This window comes from Bombus fervidus, chromosome 17 (assembly GCF_041682495.2).
Source record: "Bombus fervidus isolate BK054 chromosome 17, iyBomFerv1, whole genome shotgun sequence".
NCBI classification, from domain to species: Eukaryota; Metazoa; Arthropoda; class Insecta; order Hymenoptera; family Apidae; genus Bombus; species Bombus fervidus.
The window spans coordinates 3,791,637-3,819,145 of NC_091533.1; the positions used below are offsets into that span (position 1 = coordinate 3,791,637).

General features: G+C 43.9%; 2 protein-coding genes across 7 annotated transcripts; one reads left to right on the plus strand and one right to left on the minus strand.

The window, feature by feature from the left end:
* Positions 1-24: 24 nt before the first annotated feature.
* Dnalig3 (DNA ligase 3) lies at positions 25-27,323 on the minus strand. Of its 5 annotated transcripts, none has more exons than XM_072020158.1 (21): positions 25,947-26,043; positions 16,888-17,213; positions 15,876-16,196; positions 6,841-7,079; positions 5,999-6,078; positions 5,850-5,927; positions 5,579-5,756; positions 5,340-5,495; positions 5,140-5,271; positions 4,981-5,060; positions 4,826-4,913; positions 4,674-4,751; positions 4,346-4,469; positions 4,081-4,151; positions 3,862-4,008; positions 3,302-3,790; positions 3,030-3,143; positions 2,859-2,950; positions 1,606-1,696; positions 842-991; positions 25-237 (listed from the first exon to the last, which is right to left on the minus strand). In XM_072020158.1, the coding sequence occupies exons 2-20, from the start codon at positions 17,207-17,209 to the stop codon at positions 845-847; spliced, it is 3,027 nt and encodes a 1,008-aa protein (XP_071876259.1). In that variant the 5' UTR covers positions 17,210-17,213; positions 25,947-26,043; the 3' UTR covers positions 25-237; positions 842-844. The 5 variants fall into 5 exon arrangements, with proteins under 5 accessions (XP_071876259.1, XP_071876260.1, XP_071876261.1 ...); XM_072020159.1 differs by lacking the exon at positions 25-237 and adding an exon at positions 27,164-27,209 and having other exon boundaries at positions 635-991; positions 25,947-26,044; XM_072020160.1 differs by lacking the exons at positions 25-237; positions 25,947-26,043 and adding an exon at positions 27,164-27,323 and having other exon boundaries at positions 635-991.
* Positions 14,093-27,074, plus strand: LOC139996095 (uncharacterized). Of its 2 annotated transcripts, none has more exons than XM_072020176.1 (4): positions 14,093-14,630; positions 22,957-23,132; positions 23,217-23,439; positions 24,305-27,074. In XM_072020176.1, the coding sequence occupies exons 2-4, from the start codon at positions 22,977-22,979 to the stop codon at positions 24,364-24,366; spliced, it is 441 nt and encodes a 146-aa protein (XP_071876277.1). In that variant the 5' UTR covers positions 14,093-14,630; positions 22,957-22,976; the 3' UTR covers positions 24,367-27,074. The 2 variants fall into 2 exon arrangements, with proteins under 2 accessions (XP_071876277.1, XP_071876278.1); XM_072020177.1 differs by lacking the exon at positions 14,093-14,630 and adding an exon at positions 20,141-20,339.
* Positions 27,324-27,509: the final 186 nt, after the last annotated feature.

The window sequence follows — 27,509 nt, forward strand, 5'->3', positions numbered from 1 at the left end:
AAATGAATAATAAAACGAGTCACGCTCGGTTCCAATAACTCCTTTATTCCGAATACACCTGACAGCCGCCGTTATAACTTTATTATTATAGCTGATAAAAAATTTACAATTTCATTCCAACGTATAAAACTCGTCGCATTCTTTCGCAAGAATTATCCATTCCGTGCGACACCAAACCGATCCGAAAATAGAGACTACTACATGCCGATACGGACGTCGCAAATGAATGTCGAGAACCTGCGAATGCAAAGCAAATAATATAGACATGCACGCGGAACGAGAGAGAGATATGTCAAAGGTAAGTCGATACGGATTTATCTACTGCAGTATTTCTGCTACAAACTAAGATTCTCCTCAAACGTTTCTTTGCTGAATTACTCAACTCGCGTCTCCCATAATTATACAATCGTCGGAGGTTCCCTTTCTTTGCAATTAAGATCGTTTCCAAGTCTCTGGTTTCGTCACAGTGCAGAATATCGATAAGATGCAAGAAGCTAAGTAAATGCATCGTCGGCCATAAATATTAAAAAACCCATAGGAAATTTTACTTGATTTATATTGTAAGACGCGTATACGAAGAACAAAGTAACAGATTCATAATGAAATACTTCGAAGACAGAAACAGCGAGAAGCATACGATTTGTTCTGATGCTTATGATCGACGGTGCATACGTATGGAATTATAAATTATAATGATCGTAAATCAGATGGAAAGAACAAAGGTTTCGAATTTGTTCCGCGATCATCCGTTTGAGTTTGTTCGATTTACGATATCGAACAACTTGCAACTACCGAGAACAAAACGAGAAAGATGACTCACGGTATAAAAAATAGAACCTGCACATCACCGATGTAAACAGGGGCAAGAACAGTAATCGGCGATCAATTCTACCGCATGCTCTTCCGTTTCTTGAATTTCGCAAGCCGAGACAACTGCCTCTACCCAGGAGACACTTACGTGTCTTGCCGTCTTCGATACGTCCTCAAACTCCTGAAAAATGGAAGGATCAAGGTGAACGCAAGGAACATCGTGATTGCCAGATTAGCGTTCGTGTTTGCTGGCGGATGTGGGGAAATCGTATTCGACAGGCGACGGAAGATTATCGGTGGCAAACGACGCGAGCAATTGGCGCCTACGGTTAACGGAACCGACAACTTCCACGAGTCTGAAGCCGCTTAATGCCGACGCTAGTACGCGGAAATGGTGCCGCTATGTTAACCAACTTTAATTCCGTTATCGAGAATATTAAGTTCGATCGATTTAAAACTCGTTCATTAACCACGCGATCGAAAACGCACTTTCCTCTTTCCCCCGCTGCTTCCAGTTTTCCAGTGTTTGGCCAGGAAAGTGGTAAAACGCGTTCCGAACGATATCTTTCTTTTTTCTGAAAGATGATACGATTTGAAGCTTTCGCTTTCCAACGACGATGAAATCGCATAGAAATTGTAATTTGTTTTCCCGCCGAGAAACACTGCGGTAGCTCGCTGTAGAAATATCCGTCGGAGCAACGTTCGAAACAGTCGAGCTAGTTCGAACAAATTGCCCTAAACGGAGCAACTTGTCCGGAAACGTTAACATAAACCGTCAAAAGCCGTTATACTTACGCGCACAAGGGACGACGGAATCTCCTTGGAAGAATGAACCACGTACATGGCCCCGGATCTCTCTTGATCGTTCAACACCTTGGCCCCGAGACTAAAGTGAATTTTACGGTGCTTAAGGAAGTTTACTACTGAATTTTTACTACTGGAAAGTTGTACCGAAAAGTTGTGGCGTTAAGAAGACCGCGACGATTCGCGACCCGTTTCTCGCCAGCGACCCTACAAGATAATCGACTTGGTTTCTTTCTCGCGATACGGTCGTTAAGCGACTCGTCTACTTTAAATCCGCCTCGGGGGAATATGAGCCGCGCTAAGACACGAAAGAGAGCCTCGTGTTCCATTTTTCTACTACTATTATGCTACTTGTTAACTCTGCTTCTCCCCGAGGTGTTATCTATGAGTTTTCTATGTGTTAGGTCGCGAGGCTTAGTATGGTTCGTGTTTCTAACCGTCTCTCGCGGTCCTCCAGCGTCATACACGAATCGTCTCATCTTCCCGACGAGACATACAATGTATCGACGAGCGCACGGTTGCCGCCCGGCCGCGAGTTCCAGAAACGTCGATTTCGTTCTTTATTTTCACAAAGAAGTCGGCATAAGTGGTCATCGGCGCGAGCGGTGGCGTGATCCGAGCGCGGTGCGGGTCGTCTCCCCGAGAGGACAAGGAATTTATCCAAGGGCAGTCAGTCTCAGTTCAAAATTCATATTGCGTACATCGAAAGCCCCGACGAACAAAGTCGCTTAGAATATCGAAAAATATCAAAAGTCAAGTTCTCGGTGCTCTACCCGTTAAATCGATCAATTATTGCACTTTCCGACACGACGAAGTCAAACAATATCCGTCGACGCAACAAGTATCGTAGGCTGATTAAATAAATAGATATAGATTATATAACTGTAGATTCCAGTTATATTTAAAACCAAACACCCCTATTATCCTATAAGAAATAAGGGGATCGCCCTGCTCGTGGCGTCGATTCGTTTAATCGTAACGGGAATTTGCAACTCCCGTTGACGCGCTTCAACGCTATCGCGTCTCCCCGCGACTGGACGAAAAAACACTATGAAATGCGACTCGTTTCACAGTGGATTCTGCGTCCACCCCAAAGTAATTAAAAATCGTCCCTTAAGTCGTAGCGGAACGTAATCGAATCTGATCGATCGAGTCAAACTCTAATTTCGTGGACGGTTTGTTTCCAAAGACGGACCGACGAGGAAAAGGACCCTCGTAAAAGACTACGTTGCGTAAAAGGATACGTTTTGAGTGACTTGCGAATGTCCTCTCGCTTGCTTTTTGTAAAACCTGACGCCAAACTGACTGGCGCGCCCTTTAAAATACTCTTAGATGTCTGTCAATCAGAAAATAGTTTTATTACGTTTCGATCTTCGTTAAAAGATAAAATTGTGTTTTACCAGCAAATTACGTACCAATTCGTTGTCCGTTAGATTACATAATGGTTTTGCATTCGACGGAAGTCCGTTTTCTGGCTTTCGTCCCTCGATCCAATTTAGTGGAATTCCCGTGGCAGAATATTCTATGTACTATAAATAAACATGTACAGTAAGTTGGAATAAATCAGCCGAAAATGTAACAAATTATATGAAACGAGCAAAATGCAGTTAGCTACTTTGGCTTGTGAATCTTATTTAAATAAGGTAAGAGTAATTGCTCGTTAATTGATAGAAAGTTGAAAACGCACATCGTTATTTACGAAAGCATAAAATTCTGCTTGTTCCGCGTCCTTTTGATCCTTCGCTGGAACGTTGGTTCCTTCGCTGCTGCATGCTTTTTCGTTCGTTCTTTTGCCAGTATCGGCTCTTACACGATTAGAGGTGGCTTTTGACTTTGTAGGAGATTTGTTCGGAGAGGAATTCCTCTTAATCGATTTGAAGTCGTCATTTCTTTTCGACGGGGACTTTGATTTTCTTTCAGGTAAGGGATCCTGTCTGGTTGTCTTATCGTCACCTTCCTCCTTATGGTCAGAGGTCGAAGACAAAAGAAGGCTAAGATCTATCGACTCGGAACTCTGCTTGAAAAGACGTCGCAAATCGTTCAAGGTAGTAGCGGAAGACCAATCTTTATCGGAACGAATACGCGTTACCCGTGGAAATCTAATACTAATACCGTCAGCTGTGTGAACACCTTGATTGGTAAATTCTGCTCCCGTTATTTCCCACACTGGCTGCTTCTGAAATACGTAAGGGAAGATATCGATACAGCTGCTTTCGGTTGAGAATCAAACCAAACCAAGTCGAGTACCTTTGGATCCTTTGCGACAAAGTCGGGAATCATTGGTTTATTAGCGCGCAACCAGCACGGTACTTTCGCCGGATCTTTGCCTATTTTTATCATATCGAGTTCATCCTGAAGCATGGCTAAGGTTGCGTCGTCGTGACCGGTGTGTACCTGCACGTACGATCAATTTCCAAATACAATTTTCGAAATTCCTTATTGTTGCACCAGTATGCGTTTCCTTACTTTTGTTACCGTTACCCAGGTGCCACGATCTTCGTCGTAGCAGCCCATCAGGAATACCGACATCATACCGCCTAAAGATACCGAACGCATAAAAGAAAAATTAAATATAGAAATAATATACGAAACCACGTAACTGTTCTAATATTTGATAAGCGATAAAATCTGTTCTTTTAGTTATGTTCATAAAAACATGAATTTGCATAAATATTCGTAGCGTAGATGTGATAGAGGAAAATTCATGGTAGAACAAACAGATGGTACAGACCTTTGTTTCCCGTGCCGTACCATGCGCCAAGCACAACGAGATCTGCGCTATCGGCCATCGCACCATCGTATAAATAATCCTTTTTTACCTTCAACCAATGTCTTTTTCCCGGTTCGTATTTGCTCTGTAAATAATCACGCGTTAGCATTGCTTCGTCTCAACTATCGCACGAGTTACGATAAATTATTGTTGTTAATTATGTTAGGAAAGTTGCTATTTGAACGCAATTCTCATCCATGGTAAATCAAGAAACGATGATAAAGCGGCAACGCATTTTATGAGAAAATGTTCCATCTTCGTACTTACAAGGTTACAATGCGATACATACGTGGATGTCCTTAAGCACCAATCCTTCGAGGCCCATTTTAAGAACCCTGGCAATCATTTCTGCCAAGTCTTGAGATTTCTGTAAATGGGGTTGTCACTGCTTTACGATCTTCCACTTATATCTTTGAGCGGAAAAAATCGAAAATCACTTACATAGACTTCCTTGATTTCCGACAGCATTATCCTGTTTGGTATCTCCGTCATACTTTCTCTTAAAATTCGTCTCCGTTCCATCATGGATCTGCGCATAGCGAAAGACTGCGATTACTTCAAGCCGGGGGGAAACGAATTAAATTCGTTCGACTTACTTATGCAACAAGACAACACCGTTGTAATAGATACAGTCGAAGACAAACAAACAGGCATTGGCATCCTTGAATTCGGCTTTCTGGAAAACGAAACAACAGATAGAACTTCAAGAATAGGATTCTCGGGAAGATCGTACCATTGTCAACGAATAGACGAACCTTATGAATGCCTAAGGTACCAAAGGGTAATGGTTGCCCAGTTTTGGTATCGATCATGAGGATCTCGGAATCTAGAATCAAGTCATCGCCGTCTGGAAAGGCTTTCGGAATATAATTCTTGAAGAGGTTCACCTGGAACGAAAAAAGGCACGCGTACGTTTAAGAAGAAAATCGAGAGACAAACGCAACGGAATATTTACTTTATGAGGGAGCACCGGTTTTAAGGATCTGCTGAAATACCGAAATTCGTTTCCCTTCTTATGCACTTGGACCCGTTCTCCGTCGTATTTCACTTCGGCCAGCATTCCACTCGGGCATTTCTTCATCGCCATTTCCACGGATTTGCAAGCCTCCGCCTGTTCAGGTTTAGACGTTGTTAGGCTACGACGTTTTGCAACGCCTACTGCCGCGTTTTAAGGCGGCATGCAAAATAGCTTACCAACATCGGTAAGACGGGTGTCATCAGCGAGAGCGTAATCTCGACGTTGGAAGATGGACCCGGCGACGAAGACGGTTTATCGAATTTCGAGGATCCTCGCCAACATCGTTCGACCACGCTGTCCAAGTCCCTGGACGTTTGAAAGGCTTTGTACGCGTCGTCGTGTACCGCGGCCAAACTGCAAACGTATCGACAAAAAAACGGAAAATATCATCGATCGCCGCCTAATCGTCTCGTTTACGGCACAACTATTTATACGCTATTGACTCACATATGTTTCGGGCCAGCGTTTATCCTTAGATCGTGCTTGATCAGCCGGATGATCATCTTTAGATCGTCCGCGGTGCATCTGGAGAACGAGTTACAATTTGCCTTCTATAAATGAAAATACAACGGAAGCGGCCAATGCAAATAATTTACCTGGAAACGATCGAACGAAAGTGACGAATCTGTTCGTCCTCCTTAGTTAAAAACGACAACTGCTGCAGAAACTCGTCCACCTGAATAAAAAAGGATTTCGCTCGATCGATATGGCGACAATAATGACTAATTTTTAGGAAATAGTTTGCCTATTTTATAGAGCAAATCCTACACGAGATAGAAAGTAAACCGAGGTTTACTTTTGGCAAGTAAAATCTGGAAATCCGAAATTTGGCCGAGAATCGGGAATTCCGTTTGGTAATCCAACTGGTTTTCGATAATCCTGGAGGCGTCAAAAGAATTCCCCTGCCGAACGAACCTCCGTGCAATTTAATCACGCAGAGATAGAGATCGATCGACGCTGAGGGAGAACCGCCTCTTATTTCGACGCGAGTAAATTCCGTTTTGTCTTTATCCCGTTTATTCCAGTGTCGTTTAATGTGCTGAAGTACGTCATCGAAAAAGAGAAGGAGGAAAAGTAGCTCGAGAAAAAAAATTAAACGACGCCTACAAAGAGGCGTTCAATTTTAAGCATCTCCTTTCTTTTTCCTTCCTTTTCTCCCTCCTTTCTCTCAATTTGTCTACCATGGGAAAAAAAACAGGCTCGTTGCCCCATTTGTTTTTCCACCGTCGCAAATTATAAAGATAACGCACAGTCTCTCTTTATCCCCGAGAATTTATCTCCAACGTTTCATCCACGGGCTTTCCGCGATTATACAGCGGCACGTGTCTACATCTACGGTGAAACATCGTTCCGAATATCTTCCCGTGCGGAAAAAGTTGGCAAATTACCCGATACATCGATACAAATTTCAACCAAAATATAGGACAGATTCTATTACCTCTTGAATCGTAAGTACGCTTTTTAGAGCTGCTTTTAAAGCTACGCTCTTTTCAAAAAACACCCGGATGGTTTCGCTCACGTCCCCTTGCTCGAGATGCTCCAACATCTCGTCCTCGTCCTGAAGCAGGATACGAGAGAACAGCTTCACCAATTGTTTGCTCTGCAAGTTGTATATCCTCTTCACTGTCCCCGGAAGCAGCATTCTGCACCACAGCTTTACGTCGCTCTTGAAACCATCTGAAACGAAGACGACAAGTTTACGCCGTCGGTTATAAATACGAGCATCGTTCGTCGAAGGATCTTAACAAATTCGATATTTTACGTATAATACGAGTGAAATAATAGATTTGCGACAAAGTAACCGTTCGAGCGAGTCTTGGTGGTTTCGATCTCGAAGGACGCGTATCTCGCAAGTAACCGATGCTCAGGTGCGAAGGTCGGAAGCCGCGGATTGCTTCCGCTCAAGTGCACAAGCACTGGCCAGTACAAGATTGGAGAAAAGTGTTGTTTTCTGGTGAATAGAATGTTAATAGGATGCGGTGCGCTATCGTAGAATAGGCAAAGTTCGATGTACGAAATCGCGGAACGGTAGAAAGACGAAATCGAATCGTATTGAACGCAGTCCGATAGAATATCCGCGATCAGCTTGGCGGTTATCGAACGCAGCTATCGCCTCGTAACTTTCCACTGTGTCGTTGCAGCCCGATGCGCCGACGGTTCTCGTTCGCATTCCCTTCTTCCCTTCTTCCCTAACGGTGACAGACAGCAGCTCGTGACGTTTCGCTGGAAGGATCATTCGCTCGTTAGCACTCGAGAAACACCTGTGTATAGTCGACGTATCCGAGTAGAAAGGAACGTCATTCGCAAACCGCGAGAAGGATGCAGAAGAGAGAAGAAATCGGAGCGGAGAAGCGAAGGATCGAAAGACGGACGCGTCGCATCTTTTCGATTAAGAACACCGATCAGAATGCGCTTCGTGGAAAATTCAGCGACGACCTCCTTTGCGTCGAAGACTAGATCATCGGCAAAATTGCGAACGAATTGCGACGAATAAATAGCGGGCTCCGTTACAGTCGCAATCGTTATCGCGCACCCACCAGTCCCCGCGATGTATGTGTACTTCCGGCGCGTAGCTTATCGCGCGATACCTTCATTCTTTTCATCGCGACTCCTCTTCCGATATTGTTCCTCGATCGCCGCCAACATAAGCGAAAACTCCGTTAGCCGATATTCGCCTGTGGTTAAGTTGGTCGGCATCGTCTCGCAACCTCTGTGTATGTTCGAACTGCAAACGTGTTCGAGCCGCGTGTTTCGTAACGTGTACGAATCGAAATTTTAGCAGCACAGTCACAGAAATTAATTAGAGATCCAGCGCGCGAGTCCCTGATCTCTGTGCCCCGGTTTATCATCGAAATAAGTAGCCTATAAAAATATGAAATTATCGCAGTGTTTACGTTGCGTGAGCACGCGATACGCGATGCACCTTATTGCGAGACGATCGTCGCGTAACGGCTTATCGACGATTCATTGGTCAACAACGGTACACACCTCTTCCAGGCTTGTCGACCGGCATTCGAAGCTAAGAACCTTCGGCTTTATCCCGTAAATTGTACGTACAACTTTGGAAACTATCGACCGCATCGACAAACTTGTTGCGTGACTTTGAGCGAGCGAGTCGGGCTTGTTCGTCCGTTTAAAGACGATCGAGATGGCAAGAAGCGGAGAAGTATGGAATCCGAAAGTGAAACGTGCCGAAAGTTTGCCGAAGATCGCACTAGTCGAGAACAAAGTCACCGCGATTTGGTACGGTTATCTCGGTAGAGGATAATCTCGCGTCGAGATCCTCCCTTTCCACGTATTTCCTACGTATTTTCCTTTCGCTTTGGGAAAAGATCGTCGAAGGATCGATGGATCGTGATTCTGCCACTGATCTTTGACGAACAACGAACCACGATCAAGGGAATGCGGATTTTTATGCATTTATGGGAAATTTCAAAATGCACGCGATAGGTGCAATATGCAAAGATACGTAAAGTATTCAGAATACTCGAGTATTAGATGAAATATCTGTATCTGCTATTTTTCAAATTGTGCTTAGAAAAATGTGCGTTTGCATAGATATCCGTAATTTAATGATCGGTAGATATTTGCGCGAATTCATATTTTTACAAATGTAATTATAAACATGGAATCTAGTTAGAGAATCGGTCTACTTATCAACTAATATAACGAGTACTACACTTTTGATATTTTATTAGGTCGTCCGGAAAGTTTCTTTCGTTTCACAAGGTGATAATAGATGAACAACAATTTCTGTTTTATATTTCATTGAATCAGATATGATCCATTTCGTTCTATTTCTATTATTGTATTCGTGCATAATTCAATAAACTAATACAAAACAAAACACATTGTGCGTCTATTATTTCCTTATAAAACGAAAGAAATTTTTCGGACAACCAAATATAAATATCTGCGTTACATGTATTTTACGCATCTTTGCATCTTCAAATTCTTCGCATAAACGCGTAAAAATTCGCGGCCTAATGATCAGCGCTCAATTTACGACGCGAAACGAAGAGTACGGAGGGTCGCGACGCACCAACGAAAGCTTGAATGGAATATTCGCAAAGAGAAAAGAACGAACCTGCCGATTCGATCGATAGGACGGTTCGTTTCGTTCAAGCACGATCATCGACCGGCGACGTATTGTCTGTTCGGCTCGATTATCGAGCAGCTGCAAGCCTATATAAATTATCGTCCGTTTCACCGAACGATGTTCCTTTCGGGCGCTTGGTTCGCGATATCTCGAATCCTTCTAAAGACCGCTGCAAACTGGCGAGAAGCGGCGAGTAAAGAAGCCTAGTCGACCAGGAAATCTAACAATTCGGATTCAGGATTCAATGGTCGATCTAACGCAACTACGTTTTATCAATCTACACGATTAAATTTTTACGTTGGCAGATAAAAACTACTCGACGGTTAATCGGCCATTTAGTTGACCCGTTTGTAGCGGCCTTAAGAGACTCGTTCTCGCGCAAATCCAAAAGACTAATAGTCAGAATTGCACGTAATCGGGAATTAAGGAAAATCGGCAGAAATCGTATTCGGCTCGATGCGGGACACATCGATAAAGTAAACGTAATTCACGGCGCTCTGCCAACGGTTAGGAGTCGTTCATTGCGCGGTAAAGAAGGAGGAAAGCGATATTGGTAATAGCGTAGAGCGAACAGAGAGAAAGAAAGGCAAGATTTCTAGGTATTTTCATCTTCGCCCGGAACGCGCTTAATAATATCTTCGCGCTCGTGCATAATTCTCTCTTGTTTTACGTGAAAACAAAAGATAGCACTTCCGAGTAGTTCGTAGAATTTGCTACATCGATCTACATCATCGATCTATGTCGTTTCGTACTTTGCTCGTACGTTGCATCAGGCCCGATCGTCAGCGAAGAACGAGCCTCCGTCCCGGCGACCAAAATTAGTCCGCTCGTGTTCGCTTTCGGCCGTCTGCTCTTCTATCGCGGTCGAACGAGGGTAATCGTTATCGTCCTCTGCAAAATGTAAAAGGCGAATTGCACTGGACGAAGTGGAAATTGACGAGGAAGTTGGAATTCGGGGTTGGCGGCGAGCTTTCGAGGACTAGAGTGTCGCAAACGATCGGCGGCACCACTTCACGGTCGATAACTCCTAGAGAGACGATTTGACCTTTCGCACGCGCGTCTCCTCAAAAAGCCCGATCTTGTTCGCCGTTTCCCCTCCGCGGTGGACCGAGGAGTTGGGGAAGCGGGAAACGAGGAGCGCGACCAAGCAGAAGAGAAGGAGAGCGAGCCGATGATAACGCGGCCAGATACGCTGAAATCTCGTTAGACGAAAAAAACTGCGATTTAAGTGGCGGTCAATTGAATTTCTTTTTTCTTTCTTTCCGGGCAGTTGCGATTACATCGAATTCCACAGCGAGATGCCGTCAGTTTACGAACGAACGAACAAACCAACTATGTAATCAACGAACGAACAAAAGAAACGAAAGCTTGCTCGCAAAAGCAGAGGTGACTTCATACTTGATAGATTAAAGAAGAGCGCGGTAATTAATGATCGATCGTCCGAAGGAAACGCGAAAACGATAGACAGAGGTCACCGGCGATACCACCGTGACTTGTACAAAGTGTAGTTCCGCGGACAAACGATAACGCGGTTTTGCTTCAATGAGATTTTCCACGGCTTACGGAAAAAGAGGAGGGACGCGAGAAAGTCAGATACGCTTTTATTTGCCCCCACGCAAATAAAGCAAATTTTCTCTCTCACTCTCTCTGCTTCTCCTTCGCACTCTCCTTTCGTCTCTTCTTTCTACCATCCTTTCGATCTCGTTAATCCTCGTTAATCCTCGTCCTATAGAAAGTAGGAGAACGAACGGGCGAACGCGATTTCCCGCCATCTGACTATCTTAAACGCGCCAACACGATCCAGATAAGCGAGCGATTTCATCGGCAACTGTCCAACGCGAATTCCTGTTTTCCGCGTTTCGCTATTTCGGCCATTCAACTCGAAGAAACTACACGTATTCGATACGACTCTTGCAAAAGTTTTTCCTCCTTTTTCGTTCGTTCAGCAACAGTCGATCGCGTCCAACTTAACAACACCCACGATATTTTTCCACGTGGTTTACCTTGTACAATGTGTGTCAGCGATCACGGTGCAATCGACGAGGAAGCACAATATATATACGACAAATTTTATTCCATATTTTTTACCTACTTTCATATACAATAACTAACTATTAATTATTTACTCGAGAGGTGATTAGTCGAGTTTACATATATCGAACAAATGTTCAAATTTTACTTTATCGAAAACAAATCGTATGAGAAACGTTTACTCTATAGTTTGGATATATTTTTTACCGAAACAGTCTGTACATTCAGACGTAAGCAAAAATCTAGAACGAAATCCCGTGATCGCGCGACCAATCGCGCGTTCATCGGTCGCGATACCACGCGAGATACACGAGAGATTTTCTAGTCCCAAGGAAAACGGAATAAGAATAACAAAAATAAATGGTTTTTACGATCATATCGCTCCCGATTGCTTCTTATTGAAAATCATTTGTTACAGATTTCCTACAGATTCTCCTATTAAATTAAAATTAAATTACAACCAAATCAGAGGCATTTCTCAATGATTTTTGAAACATTCTCGTCTAATCAGGAGTATTTCCTTTAACGATTTTGGGCACGCATCGTACGAAACCTCACGGTTATTGAATTAAGAATGAAATTCCAAGAAAGTGTTCTAATTTTCAACAATTCGGTCTTTTCCTCTTCCGAGAAAACGACGTGTGCGGATGTAGAATCGATGATAGATGTGGCACGTGCCGAACGAGTCTCGCTGAGACTGAAGAAACGTAACGCGGCGCGATTCGACGGCCGAAACGGGCTCCCACCACGGATGAAACGCCACCAGCGTTTCTCATCATCGTCGAAAATAGAGCGATCGCGCGATTTCGACGCGCAAATCGCTACTTTTCTGCCGTGTTGATCGAGCCGCGTACAATGCCGGTATTCTTTAATCCTCCGCAGAATTCCGCGACGTTCGACCAACAATGGTTACAAACCCCGCTGTTTATCGACACGAATTGCTCCGTGAATTCCAAACCGAATAGCAATTTACCAAATTAGATCCTCGTTCGTTATTAGATTCGTCGTCACAGTTGAGATAAGCGTGGCAAGTATGTACACGCCCGCGTAATATCCTACATCATAGAAAGAAGATTACGATTTCGTCGATTCTTCCCTAAGACCAGCTTAGAGTTGTAGAATGTTTATGTATTTCGTGGTGGCAGCCGCGTTACATCGAAGTACAGTGGTTGACAAAAGAAGATTCATAAAGCAATGGATATAAAAAGATACGATAATGGTACAAAATGGATTCATTATATATTTGATAAGAGCGACGATTAAATTTGATATATACCGCAGAATAGATAACTGTTGCCAATGTGATAAAGAACGTTTAGTACAAAAGTTATTAAAATTCATAATGTGTCTAAATTTTCGTATTACGCTGTGAACGAAAAAAAAAAAAGAAAAAAAAATATATAAAGGCGAATCTATCGGCTTATCGGTCTGTATCCGACGATGGCATCGATATACGCGACATATCGCAAGTCGTAGAAGACGATTCGAGGGTGCGGCGGTCGGGGTCAGTCGTTCCGTCGGCACAGCGCGGCAACGAGTTTGGCAAGTCTCGGTTGCGCAACCACTGTCGTCAGATTTTTTAACTCGTTCGCACGCCACCGTTCTTTTTTTCAACGTTTCCCTTCCCCTTGGTCCGATCGCGGCTTTCGCCTCCCAGCGCGAAAACCATTACGTCACTTTACGAACGACCCGATCTAAGGGTCACCGGTGAACTCGCGTTACCAGGCTCGAGAAAATTTCTCGCAATCCCAAAACAATAATATCCATAATACGCTCGATTTATCTAATATCGAGGAGATAACGCGCTATATAATCGTCGTTCGCGTAAATATCCTTGTTTTCAACAAACGCGGTATACTCGAATGAAAACGTGCACACGACGTAAATCGCGTTACGTTCATTGAAGCGAGAATCGTCTTAGAATTGATGACCAGCCTAGAGAAACGAGCGTAACATTTCGAAAGAATTGGCAGATCGTTTGGTTTGGCGTTTCGTTGAACCTCGAAATCAAAGGCAACATTGGCTTATCGGCGAACGTTAATTGCCCGGGAACCAATGGCCCGCTCCTCCGTTAATTTTCAGCCTTAATCAACTATCGTTCGTTCATTAATTTCGACAGCAGTTTCAACGAGGCGGCACAGCTTTTTTTTCCTTCACAGAAAGAAACAACGAGAGAGGTCGCGAGGAATCGCTTATCGAGCGCGTCGTACGTCACTCTGCTGGCCGATTGTTCGTTCCGATTCGCGATCCAACGCTCGTGAATTCTTCTCACGATCGCTCCGGCGAATCCTTCGACCATGGAAATCGTAGTTCGGATCAAATAAGAGGCAAATTAGTCCGCGGGAGAAGCGACTCGAGACACATCGGCCGAAGGAAAAAGAGCAAAAGCGGAGGAAAAGAGGAAAGGGGAAAGAAAAGGAAGGAAGCGAAGAAGCGAGAAGATCGCCAATTAAAAGAGGGGGGAAGAGGTGAGTTTAGCATGTGATAGGGAAAGAGAGAGAGAGAGAGAGAGAGAGAGTGATTATCTATGCGGAGAAGGGAACAGACTGCGTAGAAGAAAGAGGGAAAGAATGGAAGAATGGATGAACGTCTGGAGCCAAGCTGGCTACACGAGAAGGGGCTCGACATCGCGTTTACAAACCGAACTTGATTAGGTGGGGACAGCTGAGCTTATAAGACACCAGAGCACAGCCTTCGAGACCAATAGTCGCAAAACGGTTAACGCGTGGTATGCGTAAGAAACATTCTGCCGAACAGCTTTACGAAAAACGAACTATCGCTTTCGCACGACCGATCTCGACCGGATAATCGAACACGGAAATTTCGAGGAACCGCGCACGACCGATCAATCTTCCTTCGAGGAAGAAAAAAAACGCTGACGACTGAGTGGCTGGAGTCTATCTACCAGCGAACCAGTGATAACGTTGGGTGGTAAAAATCACGAAACGACAGATCGAATTTTGTCGCGGCTAACGTATCGACGTTACCACACGACACGAGAAGATCGTTCGAGGAATTTTCCTTGTGACCACGAACGACTACTAGTTGAATATCTAGAAGAAGGAACAGCATCATCAGCAGGGAGACTTTCGATCACAGTGAGTACCTCTTGTAGCGTTCACGTGGTTTCGGACAAGTGAAAAAATGGTCGAGCAGTCGGGTGGCTCCGTAAACCGATCAACGACTTTTCTAGAAACGGAAAATTTCACGGTAGGCGCGATGAACGCTGGCTCGTGCGTATGACGCGGGCAACAAATCAACGAAGCGCGATTCGTGTCACAAGTTAAATCGGATCATGGTCGATCAGCTGATTTCGGATCGAAACGAGTCGAGCATCGATGCAAAGCCCGAACTCGAATCGGTACGAAACGTTTCTTGCAGCAACTTTTACAAATATCATCGTTCAACGAGATATCGGTGACGGTGATTTTACGATCTTTGATCGAGTCGTAACATTTTCGAATATTTAAAAATTCCGCGCAACAAGAAAAAGTGTACTTCAGTGATACAAATTCGAAGTTGGATCGCGAAGCCGCGTAAAGACGATTCGAGTTTTGTTGCTCTGGAAGTCAGATAACCCCGTAAAAATCTTCCACTTACGAGCACAGCGGTGGGAATCCGCACCGTCGATTGATTAATGGTCTCCTTGTATCCGATTCCGGTATCGTATTTGTTCGACCTCAACGAAAAGGAGAGGAGAGAGAGGTACGGCGGGTGCGAAGGAATACGGGAGGGCGTAATGAAGAAAAGACGCGAACTAGTAAAAATAATCGAAAAAGTAAGAAAGTAAGAGGGTGGGGAAACGCGAATATGTTTGCGCGAAAAACACAAACGATATCCCACCGACACATCATCGTCCATTAGTCCCATATGCTCTTTTTTACCGTGACTTCGACTTTCAATATCGTAGCCATCCTCTGCCCTTCTGGCGGTTCTCTTTCGGGACTCGTGACGAGATCGTTTACTCTGCTGCTCCGCCAGAGTCGCTAATTTTCGCTTATCAAGGTCAGAAAAACATCGCGTATCTCGGAAGCTATCTCTGGTGGACGATACGCGCAGATGAACTCGATTAATTCCACGCGGCTTCTTTACAATCGCATCGCGAAATTTTTCTCTCCTTCTGGAAAAACGTTTGTCTCGTCGGAGGCGTACGTAAACCGCTAATTTACGGAGATCAGCTAGCGAGAAACCATGGAAACCTTGACCCGTCGAGAACGTTACGAAATTCGGTCGAGTCTAGTGACGTACGTACGTGGCTAGATTTGTAAATAAATGGTCACGAGAAGGCGGAACGAGAAAAAATGGCACGAAAGACTGATTCGAAGACGAATCTTGAAACTTACCACCTTCGGACCCTTTGGTTAGCATCTTTCTTAGAATCGCCGTCTTGTCGGTGTAGGCATCGACTTTGGCCACGTTGTCGCAGATCAACTGAAATTCCTGAAACGCGTCGTCTCTCGTCGATTTTCGCACCTTCTCGGGCGTCTTTTCCGATCCTGAGATATCCGATGCGTCGTCGATGGTGGACGCGGAGTCGTCCCTCTCTTTCTTCCTCGGTTTTTTGTTAGGAGAAGGATCAGACTCCGTCGTACGAGTAAGTTTGCGTTTCTTCGAGCCGGAGGATTGATTCGCGACCGATGTCGTCTTCGGAGTCTTGAACGGAGCTGGGAAGAAAAAGCGAACGCCGTTACAGTTCGCTCGCGCTAAAAGGCTTTCGACGGATCGCCCAGAGGTTAGTATCGAGGGAAAATCGATCGTGGTATTCGACGTATTATCGTCGAGGTATCAGCACCGGGTGACTCGATGTCCCCGAGTTCTGAAATCTCTTTGGGGAGAATACCGGAATTTATCGGAGGGAAGAGAGAGCGGCAGAAGCGCGAAACAAAAGGTATAATCTATACGTGCCGCGTTCGATGATCTTTTAAGGCTGTAATAATAATCGCTGCTGAACGAGAAACCAGTTTAATGCAACGTAAATCATCGGCCGACCGATCGCTCTAATAGGCGATAATGCTCGCAAGATGATTTATGGGATACAATTTGTACATCCTCGATTTAATTGAACGGCAATTAAAACGCTCGTCTCTGCCACGTCGCGATAACTGACAGAGATGAACGCGCTCTTTTCACGCCATGGAAATTACTCGAATTTCGTTATCTGTCCGTACGTTTATCTTCGCGTCGCGATGCAGCTGCATACAGGGCCCGAAACGGCGATTCCTACGAAAATCAAATGTCCTGAAATTAAAGGATCGAGCCGGTAACTATCGGATGGTAAAGGCATCGTTTTCAGGCATCGAGATCACCGCTCACCACCGGACCGGATCTACAGATCGCAGGAAAGGGAAATCTTACACGAGTTTTCAAACTCCTCGATTCTTTGAAGAATCGCAGTTTTGTCCTCGTCGCACAGATCCTGCCAACCGCTTACATCTTCCTCGGGATCGTCTATTCTCTTGGTGGTTGCCCTCTGTCTGGCGAACACCTCGAACAGGCAGCTCAAATGATGCCACGCTTTCATTTTGCCATCGGAGAACGGATTCGCGACTAGCTTCGCGATCCTTACGGTGTCTTTTTCTATGGGGCACTTGCATTTTTTGCACTTGGCGCGACCGCTTTTCGCCCGTTCCACCGCGAACGGTTTCTCCGCTTCCTTCTCCTCGTCCGACATCGACATCGATCTGAAAACCGTCAGCGAAATAATGAACGCGAAGGCAATTTAAAAGCATAGAGGAACGAACGTTTAGCTTTCCCCTTCTCTTTGTTACATCAACTCCACTCTAAATTGAAAGCAAACAACGGTGAATCGTAGCGTTGGGCGTTGATGCCACTCCGACCCCTAATCCAGTTTAAAAGCTAAGAAAGTGAAAGGGATTGAAGTGTCAGGAGTGCAGGTAAACGCTTACGCAACGAGTAGTTCATGTCAAGAATCGAGCCGACGCGACGTTAAGCGACGCGGCTCGAACTCACCGACTCCTCCAAGTTCGCCCCTTTGGTTTTTAAACGATACGATAGAACAATACAATAATTCATCGAGTTTCAGTCGCGTTATCGACGCGTTGCTCTTTGTTCCGACGTTTCGTCGACGTTCCACTTTGCTCGTTCAGGGCGAACCTGAATGACTCGATTGAAATCCAAAGTGTCGCAAATATGTTGAAAATGCAGGAAAAGATACGATTCCTTGACTAACTCTGACGTTCTTTAGCTGGTTGCACTTGCGTCGATGATGGTGTACTCGAAAACGAGGAACTGCGATCCTGTATTATTCCACTTGTGCAACGAGAACTGCTTACATTCGCATAAAAGATAATTCTCGAGCTGCGCCTGGCAATCATCGTAATCGCGATTATTGTCGTAATATCGTTCCAGAAAGGCCTTCGGCTCGATTGCGTCATTCTTTCGAGCTTCCAATTCTACCGAGCTTTCAACACTTTGATCCTAAAAATATCCAACGTAGCGCGCACTCGACAAACATGTAATCGCCGTACTCGAATTTTTCTCACCGACGTGACGAAAACTAAACGAGATGCGAGGATTATTGCCAAGTTTATCAGTTATCGATTACTAGTGATCGATGGTGGTTGAATTAAAGTAAACAAACGTTTGAGAACAAGGACACGCGCTATTCGTCGCGAAGGAAACGAAAGTACGACGCAAAAATCGAAGGCTTCTGGTCCGCCATTTTGCCGGGCGTGCGATTTACCAAGAGATGGGAAAAAAAGAGAATCGCGCCGATAAGAAGAGCCCGTTAATTGAACGAGGCCGATAAGCGACGAGGGGCTGTAATTGTCGGTTAGAGCGCCGATTGGTCGGCATCGATGTCGTCGTATTAAAACACCGAGTAACAGTGGCGGGAGGTCGTCTATCGAATTCCGTGTATTCTCGCAACATTCGTCATTTCTCTTCTCGTCGAGAAGACAGAAGAGACTGCGAGCCATCCTTGTCGACGTTTCACTGTACACCTTAACGATGCTTTTCTCGTTCTATAAAGATATAACTTCGCAACATATGACACGAACATATGATAACGAACATATAAATTCAACTTTTCGCGCTCGCTTGATCGGCATCGTCCTTTATTAAAAGGATTATGTCAGACTTTTTGGAAATATTTTACTTTCCATACGTTCGCTCGCGACATTATTCGTTTGTCGTTCTTTATTTCGCGATATGTATTTCTGGTTTCTATCGGATATCTACGAGAAGTAGGAAGAAAGAAGTAGCACGACGAAGAAACAAACGGCAATTTCAATCTCCAAACCATCGGTAATATTTTACGCGAGCAAAATTAGTTAACGTAATTAGAAAACGTGCGATCGAAAAGGGGAACCGAGGGATGGGCTAATTGAGCGTTGCTCGTAAGCGGCGATACGAATCGAATCGGCGGATAAATCAGTGCACGCGCGACGTTTCCATCGCGCCCGATCCAACGAACGCGCTTTTTAATCAATTTTTAATCGTCCCCTGCCTGATGATCGGTCTAATCTGAAAGAGGAGCGCGCGGCTCGACATCCGATTGCCTGAGACGTCAGAACGCCAAAACCTTAAGAACCTTAAAGAGCCGTTAAAAAAAAGAAGAAAAAGAACAAAAAGAATCCTTTGTCACGACGCTAGAACCGCGACATGGTATCGCGAATGAAGAGGATAGCGAAACGGGAATCGTTAGAACGTGGGCAGCAAGTTTTCACAGCGTGTTAGTCCTTTGCGGTCGAATTTCGCTACAGATGCTTCGACTATTTGGAAATGCCACCAGTAAAATACGCTGACTACGTTGAAACCATCGCGAGGGACGCAAGGTTGGCTCGAGGCAAAGAAAATTATCGCCCCCGTGAATTAACCGATAGTACCTACGGATTTACGACTGAGTGAGCGACTTTCATCGCGCTAGAAGCTCCGATTGTTTTTTCTCTTTCTTTCGTGAACGATTCGTGGAAACCGATGAGAATCGATTGTTTGACTTGGTTTCAGCGCGATACGAAGCGAATCGTATTGCGATGCGCGGGTACCAGAAACTCGTAAAGCAACCGGGCGCGTTTCTATTCTTTCGCTCGATCGCGAATAGTTTTGTACGAACGATACAACGCGAAAATCTGTGGAATTAGTCGCGGAACGGAATTAACCACCTATTCCACACGCTGACGTCAATCTCGTGGAATTTAACAGATGTTTGCATTATATGGTGATTTGTCGCGAGTATCGTTAATGAAATATCGAAGCGCAAGAAATTGCTGTCAATCTGCGGGTTACATGTTGCGAATTGCTATTGACGAAGTCGAAGAAAACCAGTTACGTAAAAGCGAATTGGAAAATTTGCCGAAATTCGCGGCATACCCGCGTACGCATACGCGTTAATTAGGTAACGTGAACGAATTAATGTTTCGGTGATCCTGCTATTTCACGGGACTGTTGGTAGATGGAAAGAGTGGGGGGGAGGGGGGTGGAGAAGGAAGGAAGGAAGGAAAAGAGAAATGAGAATGGCATGTACGTAGGCGTTGTACGCACAGATATCCTCGTGCTAGCGCGGACCTACAGGTGGTAGGAGGTGCGCCTAGGTGGCGCGTGGTGGAGGATTCTGCTCAGGGTATAATAGAGGGTGCAACAGCCCTCTCTGCTCACTCTACGAGCACGCATCGTTCTGCCAAAAACTCGCCGAAATACGCGTTCGCTAAACGACGGAAGCACAGAAAAGGGAAGAAAATTCAAGTCCGAGTGATATCGAGCCTTGGTATTATCGCAGTGTTCGTTCGATCGCCCAATCGCTTTCCGAAGAAGTCCTCGTGCAGAGGAGCATTTTCAAGTTAAATAAGGTAGGATTCGTACGTCTGTGCTCTTTGACGTTGTTCTTCGGAGAAAGATTATTAAGTTCGATCAGCATGGATCGATCGGGAATCAAGGGAATCCGTTTTTCATTGACCATCTCGATTGAGCTTTATTCGCGATCAAGGAAGTATTCTTGCAACGACATCGCGCCAACCGATTAAAACAAAAATAGCTTCTTCCACTCGAATCGATCGTTAATCGTTTTGTTTACTAGTCGTTCGTGCCGACGCGGTTTACAACGCGATACTTGTCGATTCGATTGCTAAGAATCGTGCGAATTGCACGTTCGCGTATCCCGATCGTGGATAAAATCGAACGCATACGATCGAAGGTGGTGAGATTGGCCGGTGATTACACCGCACGGTCGATCGGTCCGCTCGTTCGGATAAAGGCCGTTCGAGTTGGAACAATCGCGTGTTATCTCGCAATTTTTCGCGGTAAATGCCGAAGAAAAAGCGATCGTGGCTCGTTATCGGCCGAATAAATACACCAGCCCGATGCACAGTAATTCCTACTTTTTTCTTTTATCAACGAAAAGAAAACGATCGTTGCTCGTTCGTTAACGAACGCTTCGAAGATAGTCGGAGCGTAATCAACATGTATTCGCGTCAGTGATTAAGATTCCACTCGTTTTGATCACGCGACTCTTACCTCTGTGAAGATTTTAAAGCGGTTCCTTCGCTCGTTCGGAAGAGAAGGACCAGCGAAAAGAATCTTCGCGAAGGAGGGAGATGAAACGACTCTCGATCGGATTTGTCGTAGGCGAACCGAATTATGTAAAGTGCAATTGCTCGCACCCCGCCTGATCTTATCTGTTCGAACAACTCATTCGGGTCGCCAGATAAATTACTCAGCTGAATGAATTCACGCGCGTTTCTTGGGTCATCGAGGATTATCCCTTAGCGCGATAAGCGTCACTCGAGGAACGGGGTACGGAAGGGGGGGGGCTGGATAAGATTACGCGAGATCGCAAACAAGGACCGAAGTCGAATATCGTTATCTGATATCCCGTTCATAGACCAACCAGAGAGGAATTTCGCTCGTTACTTTTTTTTTTCTCTTCTATTTCCCGCTTTTTTTCTTTTACTACGCCAACGCGCAAAAAAACGACAGATTAATTTCGGCTCGGTTACGAATGAAAAAGAAACATTCGTTAGCGGCAAGTGAAAATTCGAGTCGATCGACAACCAGTCGGAAAATTTACTCTCCAGGTTTGGCTGTGTTTAATCTCCCCGTGTTTCACCGGATAACACACGGCTTACATGGCTAAAACGGTCCGTGGCATTTTCTGTAATAATAGATTTGTTTGCTTCCGAGCGCATACTGAGCAGTTATAAAGGCTTAAATAAATGAGGCTAATACGTCAGAATTCCATGAACGACGCGCAACACCAAGATTATGCTTTGAACAATTAAGAACGCCACTGGGATTCACGACGATGGCGACGCATTGACTGCAAATATGATCAATTTCTTATTTCTCTGAAACGCGTGCGTCGTCCTTTGCGTATACAAAACACCACGGGACATTCTTCCATCGAGATGAGCGAAAATGGTATCGAGAATGCGGTCCGGAGGCGAATCGCGTCGTTCCCTGTGCCAAAGGCGCGTATACCTCGAAATTAGACATTTAACAAATTAGAAGCGAAGCAAGACTTTTCAACGTGTCTATTCCGTGTCGGTATTCGTTAGGGTTTGCGAGTTTAACAAATTTATCGCCGATCGAGCAAGTCGCGCAACCTTCCAGATCGATAACGATGGTTAAGGAGATCGAAACAGCTGACGATAACTGTATTGCTGATCGGACGAAAAAAAGGAAGGGTCGGAGAAAAACAAAGGGACCGATCCTGGAGGTAAATCGACGTTTAATGGTTTGTTCAACTCGGAAGTAAACATCCTACTCTTTTCTCGTTTCTCTTTCTCATATTCCCTTTCTCCCTCGCTGATCGGCAGAGTTTGTCAGAACGCGTCAATCATCGAGTTTGCCGAGATTTTCGGCTCCGTTTGACGCTATTCCGATTCTCAACGCGTACACCAGGCTCGAATGAATGATGGATGAAGAGTAAATAGGGCGATAACCGCACAACGATGCGTGGCCAAATTTCAATTCGTTTTATCTGTTACGTTTACACGCGATCGCTGTTTTCTAGCCGGAAACGAAAATTACATCGAAACTTCCGAAATACGCTTGATCTTCTGACCCGCGAACAAATTTATTTATTTATTTGTTCAATCAAGAGACAGGTACTCTATGTTACAAAACATGACAGGCAGAAAAGTGGAGTACGATGCGCTTTTGGAGTAGTTCGGTTGATTTAAAATTCAAATTTATATTTAAATTGAAAAAAGAAAATGTTTATTTAGAATATAATATGAGAATTTATATTTATCTGATACTTCAATTAAAATTTAATTTTTAATTTAATTCGTTATCAGGACCCATTCTGTTTCCATACGACCGACCAACTTCGTTCGATCTATTCTCTTTTCTAACGTGTTTGCTACTCGCGATGTCGAATTCCCGATCGGTTTAGGGACCACCGCCGCAAATGCTCCACCATTTGATTCGACACTTTTCGTTAATCTCGAACGTGATTCTTTTCAGCGATAAAGAGGATCAAGGGAATGACGGGAAGGTCCAGCACGAAACGGACGGGCCTGTGTCTGCTGGCACTGTTGTTGTCCTGCCTCTCCAACGACGTTTTCGTCGTTGGAGAGCCGGAGCCGATACCGTCGGAGCTCCTCTATAGCAAAAACTTCATCAACAACGCTGAGAATCTCGTAAGCTAGTCGCTTTTTCTCGTGTCGTAATTCGGCGCAAGCATCGCTGTTCGAATCCGCTCAAATTAGATTTATGTATCGTAGATATTACTGAACAAGCTGAAGCAAGTGATCGATGAGAAGGAGGAAATAGTAGAGCAAGAAAAGACACTGGACGACGTGCAAATGATGCTTCAATCGGTACTGGAAGCGAGGGCGAAAGACGATATGAGGGTTCCATCGGGTGATTACTCTGTCGAGGAGATACCAACACCGAATCCCCCGCATAAACAGGTGCAACGTTCCGGAAAGCGTACCTCGATAAGCTGTGAGTATCATTTAGTGAGAAACGTCCTCGAATCTATATCCCATAAAAGAACGATATATAAGCGTAATTCGGCTGCATTTCTTGTCTCTGGTCGATCGTAGTTTCGTTTCGAATTAGTAACCGCCTACGGGTGCACGCGTGTAGCTGATCAAAAAAGACACGCGAAAAAGCGATTTCAAGAGGCGAAGAACAGATGATCTCGTGCCCGGTTCGATTCGCTGGAATTTCTAGACGAGGGCTGATACTATAGCCGCATTATTTCGAATCCCGTCTTACGAACTTTGGAAGATACTCGGAGTTGATCACGCGCGTTCTCCTGTCTGTTCTTCCTCCGTTATTAAGTACGCAATACTCGGTGAATAAGTACGTGCCCCGCTTGTCGACAAGATATCCTTCCCACACCGAGAAATCCTCTATATTCTTCGTTATCCAATCCTTTGTCCAATACGAGATAATCGAGTAAACGAAGTCTTTATCCCTCGTATTCGTGATCTGACAGATTCGTTCGACAATGTAAAGCGTAAAGTGTTGATTTCCATTCGATGCGTAGGACCGAGGATTTCGTAGAACTAGCAAGAAACAATGAGCGTGCATCGCGAGAGAACGGCGAACCTATCCATTGTGCCAATTGACTTTTGATTCAAATGATGTCACGAGCGACGTTTCTGCCGTTGGAAAAGAAATCAACGACTGACGACCGATCCTCGAGGTCCATTCGATTAATATTCGATACCAGACGAATTTCGTTCATCTCGAATGCAGTCGTATCACGCTTTCCTGTTCCTTGGTTTTTCTGCTTTTTAACGAACAGAGTGCTTCTCAAAACGACGAATGCTAACTAGAGATTTTTCTTTGTGTTGTTTAGATATGACTTTGTGTCACTTCAAGATCTGCAACATGGGACGCAAGCGACAGTTACACAAGTAAACGATAAACGGATCGTTTGCTGATGACGGCCATATCGAGATTGGTCGAGCCTCTTGCGCGGTGCACCCTCTGACTCGAACACGATACGAAACCCGCGTGCAAACGAGAAGAAACTGGACCAGAGGTCGTACTCGGATCTCCGAAAGGTGCTCGCGACGCAGCGGTTAAATACCAGGAAAGGCGACGATCCATCATCGATCGGTCGATACGTTCTTTCTAAATTTTTCACCGGAACTTCCAACTCGATCGACCGGCTGCCATCCAACTCGCAAAACAATCGCGACTCTGATTCTGTGACTTCGGCTCCGACGTCGATTCCAACTCTCATTGAACGTTTTCCATGCAATTTATCTACGACACCTTGCAGCCATTCAAACGCTTTCGAACCGCTTAAACGGCTTTGCACGCAACGAATCAATTCCAATCCGAATCGCTTTGAGAGAAACGAGAGGCAAAGAAAAGTACAAAGAAAAGAAAGAAGGAAAGGAAAATAAAACGAAAGGGAAATATCGTATGCTCGTGTAGAGTTTGCGAGATGTACATCGTGTTCCGCTCTCGTGCCGAGAGATAACAAGGAAGAAATAATTATTTCGCGATCGAATTTCTGTCGCACGATCGTGTAACTTCCTAAGTAAAAAAGCAATTTCGATGCTTGAGTTTTTCAAATATACCTACATATGTATGCAAAAATTGCAAGTGGTCTTATAGAACGAAAAGTGGACGGTTACTATTTTGTCAAAATGGATACGAGTTCTCGCGAGAGATCGAACGTCGAACGAGTATCGGACCTGTTCTGTTTGCACCGCGACGATCTCTTCGAGCTACTTGTTTGAGAGGAATGATCGATAGACAAAAGTGTTGGTCCCGACTGGCTCGGGCGAATTCCTCGTCCCTTCTTCCCTCATCATTGAAAACACATCGTGGATACAACGATGACAGCAAAACACGATCGGATGCACGCGTTTCGCTCGTAATATTTAGCAGTATCGTCTCATTCGACCGAGGACACTGCATTCGCGGCTGAATAATTATTTTGTCCCGTTTAATTGAACGAGAACGCAATAAAATTAGGTATCTCGACGAAGCTTAGTGGCTAATTACCACTTCGGACGACTCACTAATCTCTCCGAAAAAGAAACTATAGTCTGTAAAAAGTTGATCCTAGACGATATACACGGGTGTAGAATTAGCAGGCAGACAGTTGGACGGACGGACGACGGACGGATGGACAAACACAGAGGAAGAGAAGAGAAGAGAAGAAAGGAAGAATGAAATTTTTGGAGAGTGGAGTGTCCTCGACGAGCCATCGATAGAAATCGAAATGGCGAATAGGTATTTATTCGTTAGGTTTAAGTGAGAAGGGTGCAAAGGCCGAGGCTCCGATATTCTCGAAACTGTCTTCTTTAAGGAAAACAAAGAAAAAGAAAGAAAATAATGAAGTCAATAGTAAGAAAGAAGAAAAATTATTATCACACGACGTGTACAACTATAAAGAATATGGTTCTTCGACTTAGTGATCTACGATTTGTTACGGTACTTGTTTCATTATAATATGTAAGTTCAAGCTACGACATACTCACAGAAATAGAATGTAAACGTTGCTATTCGCTAATTATGATTTACGACTCTTTTCCTAATCGCACGCCTCTTGGCAAACTGTACTATATCCTTTACTATCCTAGAACCGTTAAAAACAATTGATACGTTTAATAGAAAGTAACAAAAGGAAAATATGTATATACAAGGAGGAACATAAGAAATGAACGACTACGAGATCTCAGGAAAATAACAGAGACAGAAAAAGAGAGGCCGCCTGCACCCTTCGTTAAATTATTTATAATCGTTTCGTAAAAAGAAACGTATCAACAAGTTTATATGTAATCTTTTTATGCGCCACTTTTTATTTATTTAGCACCGGTAAATTCGTTACTTTTTTTAGTAGCCCCTGATCCTGAAAACGCATTGTCGTTTACTTCAAAATATTTTGTACATGACTAGAATACTATCGATCGTTTTCTACAAATTTTATTTTTATTATTTATAATTTAAATACATTCGACGAGCAGTTTTATTAAAACTGTCGTAAATCGTCTATTTGTTCAATTACATTGCTCTTACACCAACACATTGCTGTAATTAGAACGTTTAGAAATATTTCGACTCCAAGATAAACCGAATTTAACAATGATTTCGTTGTATATCGTGCACCACTTTCAAAACGCGATCAACTAATAACTTTGCATCATTACGGCCTCTAATAACAATGTAATACAACGATAGCAACAATAAAATGTTTAGTAGTCGTACGAGCATGTACATTCGTAAATTTATTGTTTCTCTTGTATGGAATTAATCGAGGCTTCTCGATACTTTGAAATAAATGTCGTGAAAACAAATATTTCTCGCTTCGTGATCATACAGGTAGTGGGCGGCTCTCTTTTTTAACCATCTATCCATGAAGAATATACGCACGGTTACGATTATTACACGATATCAAATCGACATTATAAACTCTCGTATTTAAGGGATTGAACGAACCCGCGCCATACCGTACAAAGTATATACACGTGCTTGGTCACGTGAGATAACAAACGCTACGTAGTATAACATTAATAAAAGTTTCGTTACATTATAGCGTATACTACAACAACCGATAATTCGTTTATACGATTGTAAATATTGTACCAGCGATAAATTCACGATAAAAAGATAATAGTTGAATTTCAAATACATACACTCGACATAACCTCAAATTACTTTAATCTCTATCTAGTTAAATTTTAAATGAAACTCCTACCAGCAGTTGTAGCTCCTTCGAATACCTCCAATTTGTTGTATTCACTCACGGCATGATAAATAATTAATAAATCGTAAAATCATACAAATGTCACAACCATTTTGATCAAACTACGTTTTATCTAGTTTTATTTTTCCTGTAATTTTACTAAACGCTCTTTGCAAGGCATGATCGCCCCCTAGCGTTTAAACGTGCGTACATCTATGATCTTACGTGATGTTTCCGTCGGTACCATCTTTGACTTTTTGTTTAATTTAAATTCAAACAAAATATGTATGTACATACTACCAGAAAGAAAATATACATACATACGTTTAATATAAATTAGATATTATAAATAATTAAA

Excerpts from the sequence above, each read along its gene's own strand:
- Dnalig3 (XM_072020158.1), bottom strand. The coding sequence starts at position 17,209 with ATGTCGATGTCGGACGAGGAGAAGGAAGCGGAGAAACCGTTCGCGGTG. Across the intron at positions 7,080-15,875 it reads AACCAAAGGGTCCGAAGGTG|ATGGTTTCAAGAGCGACGTA; the intron begins GTAAGTTTCAAG and ends TCTTCGTTTCAG. Across the intron at positions 5,272-5,339 it reads AACCGGTGCTCCCTCATAAA|GTGAACCTCTTCAAGAATTA; the intron begins GTAAATATTCCG and ends TTTTCGTTCCAG.
- LOC139996095 (XM_072020176.1), top strand. The coding sequence starts at position 22,977 with ATGACGGGAAGGTCCAGCACGAAACGGACGGGCCTGTGTCTGCTGGCA. Across the intron at positions 23,133-23,216 it reads TCAACAACGCTGAGAATCTC|ATATTACTGAACAAGCTGAA; the intron begins GTAAGCTAGTCG and ends TATGTATCGTAG. Across the intron at positions 23,440-24,304 it reads AAAGCGTACCTCGATAAGCT|ATATGACTTTGTGTCACTTC; the intron begins GTGAGTATCATT and ends TGTGTTGTTTAG.